This window comes from Engystomops pustulosus, chromosome 3 (assembly GCF_040894005.1).
Source record: "Engystomops pustulosus chromosome 3, aEngPut4.maternal, whole genome shotgun sequence".
Taxonomy (NCBI): Eukaryota; Metazoa; Chordata; class Amphibia; order Anura; family Leptodactylidae; genus Engystomops; species Engystomops pustulosus.
In genome coordinates this window covers 228,842,750-228,863,075 of record NC_092413.1, presented here as the reverse complement: position 1 = coordinate 228,863,075, position 20,326 = coordinate 228,842,750, and the positions used below count along the sequence as shown (strand labels likewise).

At 48.2% G+C, this 20,326-nt stretch overlaps 1 protein-coding gene across 1 annotated transcript in view; it reads left to right on the top strand.

Annotated features, from left to right (window-relative positions):
• Window positions 1-20,326, top strand: part of LOC140122762 (fucolectin-like) — a 147,769-nt gene that overhangs the window by 124,632 nt on the left and 2,811 nt on the right. The window contains exons 2-3 of the mRNA XM_072143958.1: window positions 14,362-14,420; window positions 16,459-16,762. Coding sequence (XP_072000059.1) covers window positions 14,363-14,420; window positions 16,459-16,762 — 362 coding nt within the window. The 5' untranslated portion in view covers window position 14,362. The remainder of the gene's footprint in view (window positions 1-14,361; window positions 14,421-16,458; window positions 16,763-20,326) is intronic.

The following is a 20,326-nucleotide window of genomic DNA, read 5'->3' as shown; positions in this document are numbered from 1 at the left end:
CACTGCTATATCCTGCTATATGTGCCCCTAGTATTACCCTGTGCTGTATATATGCCCCCGGTATATAGAGATACGCTGTGTCCTGTATATACTGTGCCCAGAAGATATATTACACTGCTATATCCTGCTATATGTGCCCCTAGTATTACCCTGTGCTGTATATATGGCCCCAGTATATAGAGATACACTGTGCCCTGTATATACTGTGCCCAGAAGATATATTACACTGCTATATCCTGCTATATGTGCCCTAGTATTACCCTGTGCTGTATATATGGCCCCGGTATATAGAGATACGCTGTGCCCTGTATATACTGTGCCCAGAAGATATATTACACTGCTATATCCTGCTATATGTGCCCTTAGTATTACCCTGTGCTGTATATATGGCCCCGGTATATAGAGATACACTGTGCCCTGTATATACTGTGCCCAGAAGATATATTACACTGCTATATCCTGCTATATGTGCCCCTAGTATTACCCTGTGCTGTATATATGACCCCAGTATATAGAGATACGCTGTGCCCTGTATATACTGTGCCCAGAAGATATATTACACTGCTATATCCTGCTATATGTGCCCCTAGTATTACCCTGTGCTGTATATATGGCCCCGGTATATAGAGATACACTGTGCCCTGTATATACTGTGCCCAGAAGATATATTACACTGCTATATCCTGCTATATGTGCCCTAGTATTACCCTGTGCTGTATATATGGCCCCGGTATATAGAGATACACTGTGCCCTGTATATACTGTGCCCAGAAGATATATTACACTGCTATATCCTGCTATATGTGCCCCTAGTATTACCCTGTGCTGTATATATGGCCCCGGTATATAGAGATACGCTGTGCCCTGTATATACTGTGCCCAGAAGATATATTACACTGCTATATCCTGCTATATGTGCCCATAGTATTACCCTGTGCTGTATATATGGCCCCGGTATATAGAGATACACTGTGCCCTGTATATACTGTGCCCAGAAGATATATTACACTGCTATATCCTGCTATATGTGCCCTAGTATTACCCTGTGCTGTATATATGGCCCCGGTATATAGAGATACGCTGTGCCCTGTATATACTGTGCCCAGAAGATATATTACACTGCTATATCCTGCTATATGTGCCCTAGTATTACCCTGTGCTGTATATATGGCCCCGGTATATAGAGATACGCTGTGCCCTGTATATACTGTGCCCAGAAGATATAATACACTGCTATATCCTGCTATATGTGCCCTAGTATTACCCTGTGCTGTATATATGGCCCCGGTATATAGAGATACACTGTGCCCTGTATATACTGTGCCCAGAAGATATATTACACTGCTATATCCTGCTATGTGTGCCCTAGTATTACCCTGTGCTGTATATATGCCCCGGTATATAGAGATACACTGTGCCCTGTATATACTGTGCCCAGAAGATATATTACACTGCTATATCCTGCTATATGTGCCCCTAGTATTACCCTGTGCTGTATATATGGCCCCGGTATATAGAGATACGCTGTGCCCTGTATATACTGTGCCCAGAAGATATATTACACTGTTATATCCTGCTATATGTGCCCCTAGTATTACCCTGTGCTGTATATATGGCCCCTGTATATAGAGATACACTGTGCCCTGTATATACTGTACCCAGAAGATATATTACACTGCTATATCCTGCTATATGTGCCCCTAGTATTACCCTGTGCTGTATATATGGCCCCGGTATATAGAGATACGCTGTGCCCTGTATATACTGTGCCCAGAAGATATATTACACTGCTATATCCTGCTATATGTGCCCTAGTATTACCCTGTGCTGTATATATGGCCGCGGGTATATAGAGATACGCTGTGCCCTGTATATACTGTGCCCAGAAGATATATTACAGTGCTATATCCTGCTATATGTGCCCCTAGTATTACCCTGTGCTGTATATATGGCCCAGTATATAGAGATACACTGTGCCCTGTATATACTGTGCCCAGAAGATATATTACACTGCTATATCCTGCTATATGTGCCCTAGTATTACCCTGTGCTGTATATATGGCCCCGGGTATATAGAGATACGCTGTGCCCTGTATATATTGTGCCCAGAAGATATATTACACTGCTATATCCTGCTATATGTGTCCCTAGTATTACCCTGTGCTGTATATATGGCCCCAGTATATAGAGATACACTGTGCCCTGTATATACTGTGCCCAGAAGATATATTACACTGCTATATCCTGCTATATGTGCCCCTAGTATTACCCTGTGCTGTATATATGGCCCCGGGTATATAGAGATACGCTGTGCCCTGTATATACTGTGCCCAGAAGATATATTACACTGCTATATCCTGCTATATATGCCCCTAGTATTACCCTGTGCTGTATATATGGCCCCGGTATATAGAGATACACTGTGCCCTGTATATACTGTGCCCAGAAGATATATTACACTGCTATATCCTGCTATATGTGCCCTAGTATTACCCTGTGCTGTATATATGGCCCCGGTATATAGAGATACGCTGTGCCCTGTATATACTGTGACCAGAAGATATATTACACTGCTATATCCTGCTATATGTGCCCCTAGTATTACCCTGTGCTGTATATATGGCCCCGGCAGAGATCGCAATAACGCCTCTACAAGCGTCTATGACGCATGCAGAGGCTGATTTACTCTTCAAAAAAAACACCAAGCGTATAAATACGCTTGGTGATTTTCTTGTAAAAGCGCTGGCTCTCCGCAGTAACTTTGTGCAGCTGCCGCCTGCTAGTGTGTAAGGAGCAGAGCGGACAGCAGAGCGCACAGAGCAGTCACGTGCACACGGACCCACTACACTGCAGCGAGGTCTCTGCTTCTGCCGGCAGAAGAGGAGCTCAGGCCACGCCCCCCTTAGCACGGAGCAGTCACTGTCTCCTCCAAGCTGCTCTGTGTCCCTGTCATATCTCATATAGGGAGCAGCAGGGGAATCACATTACACTAAAAAGGGGCGGGGCAAGCACAAGCAGGAGGACAGGACATGTGACCTTTACAGGGGTCTCAGCTCCTCCTCCCCTCCTGACCCGTCTCTCTAGTTCCAATATATACAGCTGCACATGCGCACTAGCAGACTTGGCAAAGTCTGAGAAAGAAGGAGAGTGGAGAAGCTGTGGTGGGGGTCCTGTGTCTGCTGTGGTGGGGGTCCTGTGTCTGCTGTGGTGGGGGTCCTGTGTCTGCTGTGGTGGGGGTCCTGTGCCTGCTGTGGGGGTCCTGTGTCTGCTGTGGTGGGGGTCCTGTGTCTGCTGTGGTGTTCTCACAGGTTTGTGTGGCTGACCTATTCCCAGGGAGTTCAATTGATAAATAGTGGTTACCTGAGCCTGACATAACATGTATTCAATAAAGTACAAAATAGTTATGATTGAAAATTCTATGCATGGGTGGACTGCATGGGACGCCATCTTACAATGGTCACAAGAGCTTCCAATCTGAGGTGTGGGGGGCAGGAGGTGAAAGTGCTTGTCCAATGGTCACAAGAGCTTACAATCTATGAGAACGAGGAGGGGACACAGGAGGTGACAGTGCGTGTCCAATGGTCACAAGAGCTTACAATCTATGAGGAGGAACAGGAGATGACAGTGCTTTTACAATGGTCACAAGAGCTTACAATCTATGAGGAGGAGGAGGACACAGGAGGTGACAGTGCTTTTACAATGGTCACAAGAGCTTACAATCTATGAGGAGGAACAGGAGATGACAGTGCTTTTACAATGGTCACAAGAACTTACAATCTGAGGAGGAGGGGACACAGAAGGTGAAAGTGCTTGTCCAATGGTCACAGGAGCTTACAATCTATGATGAGGGTGGGCACAGGAGATGACAGTGCTTGTACAATGGTCACAAGAGCTTACAATCTATGAGAAGGAGGGGACACAGGAGATGGCAGCACTTGTACAATGGTCACAGGAGCTTACAATCTATGAGGAGGAGGGGACACAGGAGATGACAGGGCTTGTACAATGGTCACAAGAGCTTACAATCTATGAGGAGGAGGGGACACAGGAGGTGACAGTGCTTGTACAATGGTCACAAGAGCTTACAATCTGAGGGGGGAGCGGCAGGAGGTGAAAGTGCTTGTCCAATGGTCACAAGAGCTTACAATCTATGAGAACGAGGAGGGGACACAGGAGGTGACAGTGCTTGTACAATGGTCACAAGAGCTTACAATCTGAGGGGGGAGCGGCAGGAGGTGAAAGTGCTTGTACAATGGTCACAAGAGCTTACAATCTATGAGGAGGGTGGGCACAGGAGATGGCAGTGCTTGTTCAATGGTCACAAGAGCTTAAAATCTATGAGGAGGGTGGGACACAGGAGGTGACAGTGCTTGTACAATGGTCACAAGAGCTTACAATCTATGAGGAGGGGGGCACAGGAGGTGACAGTGCTTGTACAATGCTCACAAGAGCTTACAATCTATGAGGAGGGTGGGCACAGGAGATGGCAGTGCTTGTACAATGGTCACAAGAGCTTACAATCTATGAGGAGGGTGGGCACAGGAGATGGCAGTGCTTGTACAATGGTCACAAGAGCTTACAATCTATGAGGAGGGGGGCACAGGAGATGGCAGTGCTTGTACAATGGTCACAAGAGCTTACAATCTGAGGGGGGAGCGGCAGGAGGTGAAAGTGCTTGTACAATGGTCACAAGAGCTTAAAATCTATGAGGAGGACGACACAGGAGATGGCAGTGCTTGTACAATGGTCACAAGAGCTTACAATCTATGAGGAGGAGGGGACACAGGAGATGGCAGTGCTTGTACAATGGTCACAAGAGCTTACAATCTATGAGGAGGAGGGGACACAGGAGATGACAGTGCTTGTACAATGGTCACAAGAGCTTACAATCTATGAGGAGGACGACACAGGAGATGGCAGTGCTTGTACAATGGTCACAAGAGCTTACAATCTATGAGGAGGAGGGGACACAGGAGATGGCAGTGCTTGTACAATGGTCACAAGAGCTTACAATCTATGAGGAGGAGGGGACACAGGAGATGGCAGCACTTGTACAATGGTCACAAGAGCTTACAATCTATGAGGAGGACGACACAGGAGATGGCAGTGCTTGTACAATGGTCACAAGAGCTTACAATCTATGAGGAGGAGGGGACACAGGAGATGGCAGTGCTTGTACAATGGTCACAAGAGCTTACAATCTATGAGGAGGAGGGGACACAGGAGATGACAGTGCTTGTACAATGATCCAGGCATTTCAAGTAAGAGATAAAATAAATAAATACCCCAAAGACCCCAATGTTTTCACATTGTATTGAAAAAAATCCTCCCTGAACCAAAACACTTGTGCTCACTAAGTAACAACTTTATCGCGGCCAAACACATGTTGCTAGTTAGTGAACGCAAGTGCATTGGTCAGAAGGCTTATGTTTTTGGGAAGGACTATCTAGTAAAAAATAAACCGTGTAAAAAAAAGTGTTATGCCCTCAACCCCCCAAAAATAAATGAAATAAATTCAGAGGCGGCAGCCCCAGCCTGCTCAGTGTGGGGAGGTAGGGGGTTTGGGGCTGGCTATTAACAATTTATACAACTTGGAGTTATATATTTGTATTAACTGAAAATTCCATACTCTTCCTCGGCTAAAAATACTCCTCAAAAATGGTGAGAGGAGTATTATTACCCTTCTGGAAAAATGTTAGTGCGACCTCTGGGCCCCGGTATATAGAGATACGCTGTGCCCTGTATATACTGTGCCCAGAAGATATATTACACTGCTATATCCTGCTATATGTGCCCTAGTATTACCCTGTGCTGTATATATGGCCCCGGTATATAGAGATACGCTGTGCCCTGTATATACTGTGCCCAGAAGATATATTACACTGCTATATCCTGCTATATGTGCCCCTAGTATTACCCTGTGCTGTATATATGGCCCTGGTATATAGAGATACGCTGTGCCCTGTATATACTGTGCCCAGAAGATATATTACACTGCTATATCCTGCTATATGTGCCCTAGTATTACCCTGTGCTGTATATATGGCCCCGGTATATAGAGATACGCTGTGCCCTGTATATACTGTGCCCAGAAGATATATTACACTGCTATATCCTGCTATATGTGCCCCTAGTATTACCCTGTGCTCTATATATGGCCCCGGTATATAGAGATGCGCTGTGCCCTGTATATACTGTGCCCAGAAGATATATTACACTGCTATGTCCTGCTATATGTGCCCCTAGTATTACCCTGTGCTGTATATATGCCCCGGTATATAGAGGTACACTGTGCCCTGTATATACTGTGCCCAGAAGATATATTACACTGCTATATCCTGCTATATGTGCCCTAGTATTACCCTGTGCTGTATATATGGCCCCGGGTATATAGAGATACACTGTGCCCTGTATATACTGTGCCAGAAGATATATTACACTGCTATATCCTGCTATATGTGCCCCTAGTATTACCCTGTGCTGTATATATGGCTCCGGTATATAGAGATATGCTGTGCCCTGTATATACTGTGCCCAGAAGATATATTACACTGCTATATCCTGCTATATGTGCCCCTAGTATTACCCTGTGCTGTATATATGCTCCGGTATATAGAGATACGCTGTGCCCTGTATATACTGTGCCCAGAAGATATATTACACTGCTATATCCTGCTATATGTGCCCCTAGTATTACCCTGTGCTGTATATATGGCCCCAGTATATAGAGATACGCTGTGCCCTGTATATACTGTGCCAGAAGATATATTACACTGCTATATCCTGCTATATGTGCCCCTAGTATTACCCTGTGCTGTATATATGCTCCGGTATATAGAGATACGCTGTGCCCTGTATATACTGTGCCCAGAAGATATATTACACTGCTATATCCTGCTATATGTGCCCCTAGTATTACCCTGTGCTGTATATATGCCCCGGTATATAGAGATACACTGTGCCCTGTATATACTGTGCCCAGAAGATATATTACACTGCTATATCCTGCTATATGTGCCCTAGTATTACCCTGTGCTGTATATATGCCCCGGTATATAGAGATACGCTGTGCCCTGTATATACTGTGCCCAGAAGATATATTACACTGCTATATCCTGCTATATGTGCCCTAGTATTACCCTGTGCTGTATATATGGCCCCGGTATATAGAGATACGCTGTGCCCTGTATATACTGTACCCAGAAGATATATTACACTGCTATGACTGCAGGGATTAACAAACCCAAACCTTAAATTTGGTACTTGCCCCTGTACCTTAATAAACCATCCAACCGTTTGGAACTTGACCTTGTACTTTGATAAACCTTCCATCCGTCTGGTACTTGACCGTGTACCTAGACTAACCACCCAACCGTCTGGTACTTGACCGTGTACCTAGACTAACCACCCAACCGTCTGGTACTTGACCGTGTACCTAGACTAACCACCCAACAACAGACCGGGAAACTAAATGTTTGGGTAATGTGGGAAGGCCACAGCGTTTATTAACAACTAAGATAAATTATTAAATAATGTTATAAATTAAAACATTTCCCAACTTGCTAGGCCCGCTTGGCATCTTCAAAATCTTGAGAACCAACTTCGCCCGAAATGGCGGCTGCGGCCCTGCAGCCGGCATGTGGGCATCTTCCTGCGCCTTAGGGCCTGTGTAACTTCCGCCACGGAGCAGCCTCCTCCCTCCTACCACCGGCTGCGACCCCCCACACGGACCAAGGCCATGGCCTTCTCAGCCTGCTCCCGCAGGCCGAGAGGGAAAATATTCACCTCAATGGAATTGAGATGGACCCCGTCGCATAATAAGAGATTGCGGTTATCCCCCGCAGATTCTCATAATAAGAGATGGCGGTTATCCCCCGCAGATTCTCATGCCTATGCGTCACTCCTCCCAGGGATTATTGTGATAATCAGGACTTTCCTTGCTCTCTGTAAAGCAGCTGTGAATAGGATGCCTGACCCATTAACTGCTCGAAGACATACCTGCAAAACCCACAAGACTTCCTTCAAGGGACTAGTTATCCGGGGTGGGATGTGCCTTTTGTGCTACCCAGGATTATCCTTTACCGACTTTAAGTTACTGCATTTACCAAAACCAGGGACCGAAACCGCAAAAGCTCGCAGCTAGTTATGGAGAGATATGGACACTTCCATCTTTTTCCGCACTAACACACCCGCCCTATCAAAGGAGACGTACGTAACCGCCACAACCTCCTATATAGCAACATTGACCGATGGACCCTTGGGAAAAGACAGGTGGTCGATTAATCTGAACTTTCCGGGCTCCTATTGGGAACTAAGCCTGGCGGTTCTATAAGGGACCGGCCGTCCTACCCGGGGAAACCTCATTCCCGACCTTCTCCAGTGCTAATACTGGATTGAACGAAATTAAACTGCCGCATTTAACCAGCATTGCGGTGGGCTGGTGGCTAACCTGATGCAGTGGATGGGGGGAGAAGTGCCTTTTGTGCTGCCCAGGATTATCCTTCACTGACATTAACCCCTTAACGCCGAAGCCACTTTTCCCCTTCCTGACACGGGCCAGTTTTTCAAATCTGCCCTGTGTCACTATAAGTGGTTATAACTTTGGAACGCTTTAACCTATCCAAGTGATTTTAAAACAGTTTTCTCGTGACCCCTTGTACTTCATGTTAGTTACAAAATTTTGGTGGTATGCTTTGCATTTGTTTAGGAGAAAATCAGATATTTGGTGAAAATTTGTAAAAATTCTCGATCTTCGAACTTCAAAATGTTTTACTTTTTCCATACATAGTCATAACCGCAAAACAAACTTAGTAACTAACATTAAAAGAATATCTACTTTATGTCTCCGTGGTTATTATGCATCCTCTTAATTTAGTAGGATGTTCTGGGCCTTAGAACGTGCGATTTTTCACATTTTCATAGAAACCACAAAAACCTGAGGGACCCGCTCAGGTTTCAAATCACTTTGAGCGGCCTAAATAAAAGTAAAATCCCATAAATTAGCCCATTATAGAAACTACACCCCTCAGTGTATGTGAAACAACTTTTATGAAGTTTGTTAACCCTTTATTTGTTTTACAGGGATTAAAACAAAATCGGATACAATTGTGAAAGTACATATTTGTGGTTAAATTAATGTGTCTTTCAAAAAATGAACAAATTCTCAGTGGAAAAAATATAAAACGCTCCACAAAATTTGATCCCCAATCCCTCCCGCGTATAACAATCCCCCATATGTGGTGGTGACTGCTGTACGGGCACACGCCAGGGCATCGAAGGGAAGCTGCGCCATTCACAGCAGATTATGCATTGTCAATTTTTATTGGTTATACAATCTTTATTTTTATTTATTTATATCTTTAATCATTCATTTTAGTGGGTCATTAGCTTATTGATGGGCTTTTATTAACTCTTAAATGTATGGGTGAAAAGAAAATTGTCAATTTTGGTTCCTTTCTTTGTGTATATTTTTTTTTTTTTGTAGACTAACAATACTATATTATCTTTATTCTATAGGTCACTACGATTACGTTGATACCTCATTTATATAGTTCTTCATTTATATTTACAATTTTACTGGAAAAACTAATATAAAGGAAATCTCATTTGTTTTCGCATCTCCATTTGTTTTCGCATCTGTATTACACTGTGTAATGCTCAATCTGTTACCATGCTTAGTGTGTTACAGCCGGGTCCTGCCAGAAGGCACGGACCCAGCTCCCGGAAGGAGGATCGCGCAGCCCCGGGCACTGGCAGTCCCAGGGCTGCGATCCTTAAATGGGTTGCCCTGTCCTGCGTTAGCTAAATTCCCTTAGCCCACAGGTGTATCCTGACTGCCTTGTAATTGTGTGAGTAGTGATCTAATGGATGTGATGACCTCTGTTCTTGTGTGATGAGATAATAGGCGTGATGACCTCTGTGTTCTTGTGTGATGAGGTAATGGACGTGATGACCTCTGTGTTCTTGTGTGATGAGGTAATGGACGTGATGACCTCTGTGTTCTTGTGTGATGAGATAATGGACGTGATGACCTCTGTGTTCTTGTGTGATGAGGTAATGGACGTGATGACCTCTGTGTTCTTGTGTGATGAGGTAATGGACGTGATGACCTCTGTGTTCTTCTGTGATGAGGTAATGGCTGACCACGAGGGGAGGCCACTGAACTCACCGGATGAAGTCTTCGCTGGTGGAGCTGACGTGTCCTGATGAGAAGACTGTGCTTCGTCCTGTTCAGATGGTTGGTGATGTTCGGAAGCTGAAGTGATGCGTTGAGGTGGTTGCTTGATGTCAGAACTGCGAGGTGGAGCTTGAGAGCCTTGGCTGCCATGACGGGATGACCTCTGGGACTGCAGTGGCTGTAGATGAGCTGAGGAACGGTTTTCGGATTCCTGGCGAGTTGTTGGATGTTCTGATGTCCGTCTGGAGCGCTTGGTCAGGCGGTGCGGGGAGTCTCGGTGACGGATGCGGGCGTGTGAGTGCGCCACCTCGCGGCCACTGTAACCCTGTGACGATGGGCTGCTGTAGTGTCCTCCGTGATGATGCGACCTCCATTCTGCTGTGATGTTGCTGCTTGTAGGGCGGGGATCTGTGGCTCCTGTCTCTGTGGTGCACCGTGGGCATAGAGGTCTCTACCGCATCAAGAGCATGCAGAGAGGACTCAGGGCAATAGGAGGGGAGGAGGGAAAGGGAGCTGAGCAGGAACCCAGGGCTGTGGTGTTGGCTGGGCCGGGGGGCATGGTAGGGGGGAGGAGAGGGCCGGGACGCAGGCTGGTATAGCGCTGCTGGCGGCTGTGTTGGTGGGTGGGGGGGTGACAGGGAGAGCCCGGGGCTGGCTGGGAAGTAGGCCCGAGGCCTGGTGTAGGGGCTGGGTGAGGAGCAGGCCTGGTATGGGGTCTGGGTGAGGTGCAGGCCTGAGGCCTTGTATGGGGCCTGGGGCTGCATGGGGGGTGGGCCAGAGGCCTAGTGTTGGACTTAGGGCTGCCTGACATTTGGGGGAATAGGCCTGAGGCCTAGAGTAAGGCCCAGGGCTGAAAGCGGCATAGGCCTGAAGCCTGCCGCGCCGAGGAGAGTGCTGGGGGAGGGGGTGGCGTAGAGAGGAGGAGAGCCTGGGGCTGCCGGTGGGATGCGGAGGCACCGCACGGCGTGATTAGGGGGAGCCTTGAGGAGAACGCCGCGGAGTGGAAGGCCTTGTGTCCCCTGTTGGCTGCCGGGTGGGCCGGGCCGCAGCGCTGGATGCTGCTCCCGGCTGACAACCACGCCGGAGTTGAGGTGAACGCGGGGGGGGGGGAGCGGGAGGGGGCGCGGGCTGTCTGGCAGGGGATCGCGGCCTGCTTGCTTGGCGCTGGGAAGCACGGCCGCAGGGCTGGAAGCGGGCACCAGCTGGGGGACACGCCGGTGCGGAGGGGAGCGCGGAGGTGAGCGCGGGGGGGGGGGGGCAGCGGTGATCGGGGGGAGGTGCGGGCTGGCTGGCGGGGGATCGCGGCCTGCTAAATGAGCGCAGGGAGGCACAGGCCGCCGCGCTGGTAGCCGACACCCGCTGGGGGACACGCCGGAGCGGAGGTGAGCGGGTGATCGGGGGAGGAGAGGGCTGGCTGGCAGGGGATCGCGGCCTGCTTGGGGAGGCACAGGCCGCAGCGCTGGCACCGGCTGGGTGGAGAATGGAGGCGGTGACAGGCAGGGGGACGCGGCCTCCTGGGTGAACACAGGGGGGTGTGGGGCGCAGCGCTTGGATGCCGGGTGGGGGAGCGCGCAGGAGGCAACACTTACCCTTTGAGACCTCCTACCGATCAGTCCCCCGACGATCCGCTGCACAGGCTGCAGCATGGGTCCCACGTGGTCTGGGCGACACCATCTTTTTCTGGCCCGGGCCGCGCTACCTGGTTGGTGCAGGCTCAAACGGACAAGAAGCCTGATCTTCCAGATGGGCCTTCCTCTATCTTCTGCCAGCTGCTCCCGTGGAGGAGGTGAGGAGCACTGGGTGGGTGGTGGTGACAGGGTGGCAGGCCGCCGGGCAGGGGGTGGTGGCTGTACCCTCCAGGGTGGAAGCCACTGCAGGAGGATTCGGTCCTAGGAGATGGGTGTCCTCTTCAGGGACGTCCGCTTCTTGAACCGACCCCGCAGCAAGGCGCTGCAGGAGGGTATCCAGCCAGGCTGAACCCTGCATGGCCGCTTGCTGGATTACTTGTTCTTCTAGGGAAGCCATGCTGGGTATTTGCAGAGGGGTCTCTGACTTCTCGCCTCTTCGGTCCAGGGGGCAGAAGGAAAGAGGCCCCCCCACGTGCTCTCGGACTTTATAAAACCACCGGGCGGGTCCTTACCCGCCCCCAAACACCACCTCCTGTGACCTCACACGGGAGGGGTAAAGGGGCAAGCCCCACCAGCCTACCAGAAGGCTTGAAACCACCCCCTACAGTCCTCAGCCCCTTCGCTATTTGCTTTGGGGCTATATCCTGCTATATGTGCCCCTAGTATTACCCTGTGCTGTATATATGGCCCCGGTATATAGAGATACGCTGTGCCCTGTATATACTGTGCCCAGAAGATATATTACACTGCTATATCCTGCTATATGTGCCCCTAGTATTACCCTGTGCTGTATATATGGCCCCGGTATATAGAGATACGCTGTGTCCTGTATATACTGTGCCCAGAAGATACATTACACTGCTATATCCTGCTATATGTGCCCTAGTATTACCCTGTGCTGTATATATGGCCCTGGTATATAGAGATACGCTGTGCCCTGTATATACTGTGCCCAGAAGATACATTACACTGCTATATCCTGCTATATGTGCCCTAGTATTACCCTGTGCTGTATATATGGCCCCGGGTATATAGATATGCTGTGCCCTGTATATACTGTGCCCAGAAGATATATTACACTGCTATATCCTGCTATATGTGCCCCTAGTATTACCCTGTGCTGTATATATGGCCCCGGTATATAGAGATACGCTGTGCCCTGTATATACTGTGCCCAGAAGATATATTACACTGCTATATCCTGCTATATGTGCCCTAGTATTACCCTGTGCTGTATATATGGCCCCGGTATATAGAGATACGCTGTGCCCTGTATATACTGTGCCCAGAAGATATATTACACTGCTATATCCTGCTATATGTGCCCCTAGTATTACCCTGTGCTGTATATATGGCCCCGGTATATAGAGATACGCTGTGCCCTGTATATACTGTGCCCAGAAGATATATTACACTGCTATATCCTGCTATATGTGCCCTAGTATTACCCTGTGCAGTATATATGGCCCCGGTATATAGAGATACGCTGTGCCCTGTATATACTGTGCCCAGAAGATATATTACACTGCTATATCCTGCTATATGTGCCCTAGTATTACCCTGTGCTGTATATATGGCCCCGGTATATAGAGATACGCTGTGCCCTGTATATACTGTGCCCAGAAGATATATTACACTGCTATATCCTGCTATATGTGCCCCTAGTATTACCCTGTGCTGTATATATGGCCCCGGTATATAGAGATACACTGTGCCCTGTATATACTGTGCCCAGAAGATATATTACACTGCTATATCCTGCTATATGTGCCCTAGTATTACCCTGTGCTGTATATATGGCCCCGGTATATAGAGATACGCTGTGCCCTGTATATACTGTACCCAGAAGATATATTACACTGCTATATCCTGCTATATGTGCCCCTAGTATTACCCTGTGCTGTATATATGGCCCCGGTATATAGAGATACGCTGTGCCCTGTATATACTGTGCCCAGAAGATATATTACACTGCTATATCCTGCTATATGTGCCCCTAGTATTACCCTGTGCTGTATATATGGCCCCGGTATATAGAGATACACTGTGCCCTGTATATACTGTGCCCAGAAGATATATTACACTGCTATATCCTGCTATATGTGCCCTTGTATTACCCTGTGCAGTATATATGGCCCCGGTATATAGAGATACGCTGTGCCCTGTATATACTGTGCCCAGAAGATATATTACACTGCTATAACCTGCTATATGTGCCCCTAGTATTACCCTGTGCTGTATATATGGCCCCGGTATATAGAGATACGCTGTGCCCTGTATATACTGTGCCCAGAAGATATATTACACTGCTATATCCTGCTATATGTGCCCTAGTATTACCCTGTGCTGTATATATGGCCCCGGTATATAGAGATACGCTGTGCCCTGTATATACTGTGCTCAGAAGATATATTACACTGCAATATCCTGCTATATGTGCCCCTAGTATTACCCTGTGCTGTATATATGGCCCCGGTATATAGAGATACGCTGTGCCCTGTATATACGCTGTTATATAGTGACGTTGATATAAATGTGATGTTTCCTTATCTGCAGGATGAAGCTTCTGCTCCTCGTGGTCCTGGTGTGGACGGCGTCTGATGAGGCGTCTGCAGGTTCAGTAACGTCTCTCCTTATACCATATATATATATTATATACCACTACAATGTCAGTAGCCGTGTGTGTATCAGTGTAGACTGTTAGTAAATGTACTATGTGCAGATAAATAGAGACCAGCGCATGCGCGTGGATCCTGCAGTCGCAAAAACGTGAATAAACTGAGTGCAGCAGTTTTTTTCTGGCGCACAATATTATATGTTAGATTAAGTTGGACTGGAAGATATAAATGTGGTGGCCGGTGTGAAGGTGCACTGGAAGTCCCTTTAGGTGCTCGGTGTTGTCACAGTACAGGGATAATACACACAGTGATGTCACAGTACAGGGATAATACACACAGTGATGTCACAGTACAGGGATAATACACACAGTGATGTCACAGTACAGGGATAATACACACAGTGATGTCACAGTACAGGGATAATACACACAGTGATGTCACAGTACAGGGATAATACACACAGTGATGTCACAGCACAGGGGATAATACACGCAGTGATGTCACAGTACAGGGAAAATACACGCAGTGATGTCACAGTACAGGGAAAATACACGCAGTGATGTCACAGTACAGGATAATACACACAGCGATGTCACAGTACAGGGGTAATACACACAGTGATGTCACAGTACAGGGATAATACACACAGTGATGTCACAGTACAGGGATAATACACACAGTGATGTCACAGTACAGGGGATAATACACACAGTGATGTCACAGTACAGGGATAATACACACAGTGATGTCACAGTACGGGGATAATACACACAGTGATGTCACAGTACAGGGATAATACACACAGTGATGTCACAGTACAGGGGATAATACACACAGTGATGTCACAGTACAGGGGATAATACACACAGTAATGTCACAGTACAGGGGATAATACACACAGTGATGTCACAGTACAGGGATAATACACACAGTGATGTCACAATACAGGGATACTACACACAGTGATGTCACAGTACAGGGGATAATACACACAGTGATGTCACAGTACAGGGGATACTACACACAGTGATGTCACAGTACAGGGATAATACACACAGTGATGTCACAGTACAGGGGTAATACACACAGTGATGTCACAGTACAGGGGATAATACACACAGTGATGTCACAGTACAGGGGATAATACACACAGTGATGTCACAGTACAGGGGATAATACACACAGTAATGTCACAGTACAGGGGATAATACACACAGTGATGTCACAGTACAGGGATAATACACACAGTGATGTCACAATACAGGGATACTACACACAGTGATGTCACAGTACAGGGGATAATACACACAGTGATGTCACAGTACAGGGGATACTACACACAGTGATGTCACAGTACAGGGATAATACACACAGTGATGTCACAGTACAGGGGTAATACACACAGTGATGTCACAGTACAGGGGATAATACACACAGTGATGTCACAGTACAGGGATAATACACACAGTGATGTCACAGTACAGGGATACTACACACAGTGATGTCACAGTACAGGGGATAATACACACAGTGATGTCACAGTACAGGGGGTAATACACACAGTGATGTCACAGTACAGGGATAATACACACAGTGATGTCACAGTACAGGGATACTACACACAGTGATGTCACAGTACAGGGATAATACACACAGTGATGTCACAGTACAGGGATAATACACACAGTGATGTCACAGTACAGGGATAATACACACAGTGATGTCACAGTACAGGGATACTACACACAGTGATGTCACAGTACAGGGATACTACACACAGTGATGTCACAGTACAGGGATAATACACACAGTGATGTCACAGTACAGGGATAATACACACAGTGATGTCACAGTATAGAGATAATACACACAGTGATGTCACAGTACAGGGATAATACACACAGTGATGTCACAGTACAGCCTCTGTAGTGATATCTTGCAGTATACAGCTATGGATGATGTTGTAGCTTCCGGTCGGTGCAGCCATCGCTGTGTATAACTGATGATGTCACCACGTTTTATTTTCTATTGACAGACAGGAATCTCGCACTGGAGGGTCGAGCTACTATGTCATCTATTTGGATGGATACTTTAATTAAAGAGAGCTTTTTGGGAATGGCAATAAACGGAATAGATGGAAACACGGACTCCGTGTATTATCATGGATCGTGTTTCCACACTGGCCTGGATTCTCCGGCCTGGTATAGGGTGGACCTGCTGAGGACTTCCAAAATTAGCAGCATAACCATCACTAATAGAGGAGACTTTGGGAGCAGAACTAACGGTGCAGAGATCCGGATCGGAGACTCATTGGCCAACAATGGGAACAATAACCCAAGGTGAGACCCAAATACACAGATTTATCAGAGTCTCAGGAACAGATGATACACTGAGTGTCATGGTCAGGGGTAGTGGACCCACCGAACCACCGCGAGTGATGACGTAAGCCGACATCTGGGAGCGGAGTCTAAGTGGCACCCGGTTTTCACCTGAGCCCGCTGCAAAGCGGGTTGGACTTGCTGCGGTGGGATCACACCAGGTTGCTCCACAGGCACGACTTTTCATGCGGTGGCGGCCAAAGCGAGGTACGGAATCTTAAGGCAGAGATGGAGTCATGGTCAGGCAGATGGTCAGGACAGGCGACACAGGATCAGAGTTGGGGGAGGTAGTACTAGCCGACACCTGGGACTGGAATCTAAATGGCATCTGGTGTTCACCAGAGCCCGCCACAAAGCGGGATGGTCTTGCTGTGGCAGGGTGCCACCAAGTCGTTCCACAGGTGCGACCAGCCCACGGGGGCAGCCAAGGTCGAGGTACAGAAACGGAGTCCAGGAATGAGGTCAGGAACAGGTATAAAGTCACAGGTAGAGATGCAGTGGTCAGGTCAGAGGTCATAACAGGAATACAGCAGAGTACGGGAACAGGTACAGGAACACACAGGAAGCTCTTAGGCTAGGTAGCTCAAAGATCAGGCAGGGAATCCTGGGAACAGCCGGCCTTTAAGGAAACCCGGAAGTGCCAGCACCAATAGCGTTATATATTTTTTTTTTTTGTTTGCTTGTGGCTGGGCTTGCTGGCACTAGTAGTGCAGCTAGTACCATATTGTGCCGAATTTGCAGGGAGTCTTGCGAACGTTATATTTAGCTCTTAGTGACACACATATCCATCTCAAACACCTAAGTGGGACAATTTATTAGGGGTTTGATTGAATTAGGCACAGTCTGCTTTTTCTTTTTTTTTATAACTCAAAGTCATCAGGCACAGCACAAACTCCAGTTGTGTGCTGTCAGTGTAGGCTAGAAACTAGCCACACGAGAACCCAACAGGCCTTCTTAGCGCTACAATAGCATTATATATTTTATTTTGGTTGATTTGCTTGTGGCTGGCCTTGCTGGCATTAGTAGTGACACACATATCCATCTCAAACACCTAAGTGGGACAATTTATTAGGGGTTTGATTGAATTAGGCAGAGTCTGCTTTTTCTTTTCTTTTTTTTTTTTCAAAACTAAAAGTCATCAGGCACAGCACAAAATCCTGTTGTGTGCTGTCAGTGTAGGTTAGAAACAAGCCATAGCAATAGGATAGCATCGTTTTGTTAAAAAAAAAACAAAATCACAAAAAAACATAGAAAAAACACAAAAAAATTTTACAGTTTACACTTTAATTTTGAAAATGTTGAACCCGAGGGCTAGGGGTAGAGGACGAGGGCGTGGGCGTCCAATTACTGCAGGGGTCAGAGGCCGTGGTCCTGGGTGGGTTGAGACACCACCTGCTGATGAGGGAGCAGGGGGACGCCGCAGAGCTACACTCCCTAGGTTCATGTCTCAAGTTACTAGGGCCCGTGGCAGAGCACTGTTGAGGCCAGAACAGTGCGAACAGGTGATGTTGTAGATTGTGGACAATTCTTCTAGCCATTTGTCCACCAGTCAGTCTTCCACGCAGTCACCGAAATCAGCACTCCTCCAGCTCCTCCACCTCAGCCTCCTTCCCCCCAGTCTGCCCCCTCCCAGGAAAATTTGGCAATTTAACCGGCATACTCTGAGGAACTGTTTTCTGGTCCCTTCCCAGAGTCACAAACCACTTGTCCGGTTGCTGCTGAGCTCTTTTCCGATGCCCAGGCTTTCCACCGGTCGCAGTCTGTGGGTGATGATGACCTTCTTGACGTAGTAGAAGAAGTGTGTAAAGAGGTGTCGGACCATGAGGAGACACGGTTGTCAGACAGTGGTGAAGTTGTTGTCATGGCAGGAAGTCCGAGGGGGGAGCAGACTGAGGGATCAGAGGATGATGAGGTGACAGACCCAAGCTGGGTTGATATGCCGGGTGAACACAGTGCTTCTGAGATGGAGGCGAGTCCTCGACGAGAACAGGTTGGAAGAGGCAGTGGTGGGGCCAGATGGAGAGGCAGGGCCAGAGCTGGTGCATCAGCGCCAAATGTTTCACTTAGTGAAGCTCCCCTGGCGAGGGCTAGATTTTCGGAAGTCTGGAGGTTCTTTAAAGAAACACCGGATGACCGACGGACTGTGGTGTGCAACCTGTGCCACACCAGGATCAGCAGGGGTTCCACCACTACCAGCTTAACCACCACCAGTATGCGCAGGCATATGAATGCTAAACACCCCACTCAATGGAACCAAGGCCATTCACCTCCGTCCGGGCACACCACTGCTCCTTCCCCTGTGTCACCTGCTGCCTCTGCTAGTCAACCCCCTGCCCAGGACCCCGGCCCAAACACCTCCCGTGCGAAAACCACACCTTTGTCTCCACGATCCTCCACAGCATCCACCAATGTCTCCATGTGCAGCGTTCAGCTCTCCATACCCCAGATGCTGGAGCGCAAGAGGAAGTACAGTGCAACCCACCCACACGCCCAAGCCCTCAACGTCCACATCTCCAAACTACTTAGCCTGGAGATGCTGCCCTATAGGCTGGTAGAGACCGAGGACTTTCGCAACCTCATGGCGGCAGCCGCCCCTCGGTATTCGGTCCCCAGCCACCACTACTTTTCCCGATGTGCCGTTCCAGCCCTGCACCAGCACGTGTCAGACAACATCATCCGTGCCCTGACCAACGCCATTTCTGACAAGGTCCACCTGACCACGGACATATGGACGAGTGCTGCCGGGCAGGGCCACTATATATAGCTGACGGCACATTGGGTTAACTTGGTGGAGGCTGGGACCGAGTCTGATCCTGGGGCCGGTCATATACTGCCGACGCCGAGGATTGCGGGGCCTACCTCGGTCCAGGTCTCTCAGGCCTACTATGCCTCCTCCCACCCCTCCTCCTCCGAATTACCATCCGTGGGCATGGCGCCATCAGTCGGTAGCTCTAGGCACAGCAACAGTGCCGTTGCTAAGCGACAGCAGGCGGTGCTCAAACTGCTGAGCCTAGGCAATAAAAGGCACACCACCCAAGAGCTATTACAGGGCATCACGGCGCAGACCGATCTGTGGCTGGCACCGCTGAACCTGAAGCCAGGCATGGTTGTGTGTGACAACGGCCGTAACCTGGTGGCGGCTCTGCAACTCGGCAGACTGACACATGTGCTATGCCTGCCCCATGTGTTAAATCTCATAGTTCAGCGGTTCCTCAAGACATACCCCAATCTGTCTGATTTGCTCACGAAGGTGCGCCGCATCTGTGCGCATTTCAGGAAGTCCAGCACAGATGATGCCACTCTCAGGGCAGCGCTGCGCCTCTTCCAACTGCCCGCTCACTGACTGTTGCGTGACATGCCCACGAGGTGGAATTCAACATTAACCATGTTATCCAGAGTTTACCAGCAGCGCAGAGCGATTGTAGACTGCCAGATGTCAACTTCCACCAGAACTGGTAGTCAGGGCCAACTGGCTATAGGTATAGTACTCTATGTATTTAATTTTTCTGGAGGGCCACCTACCTG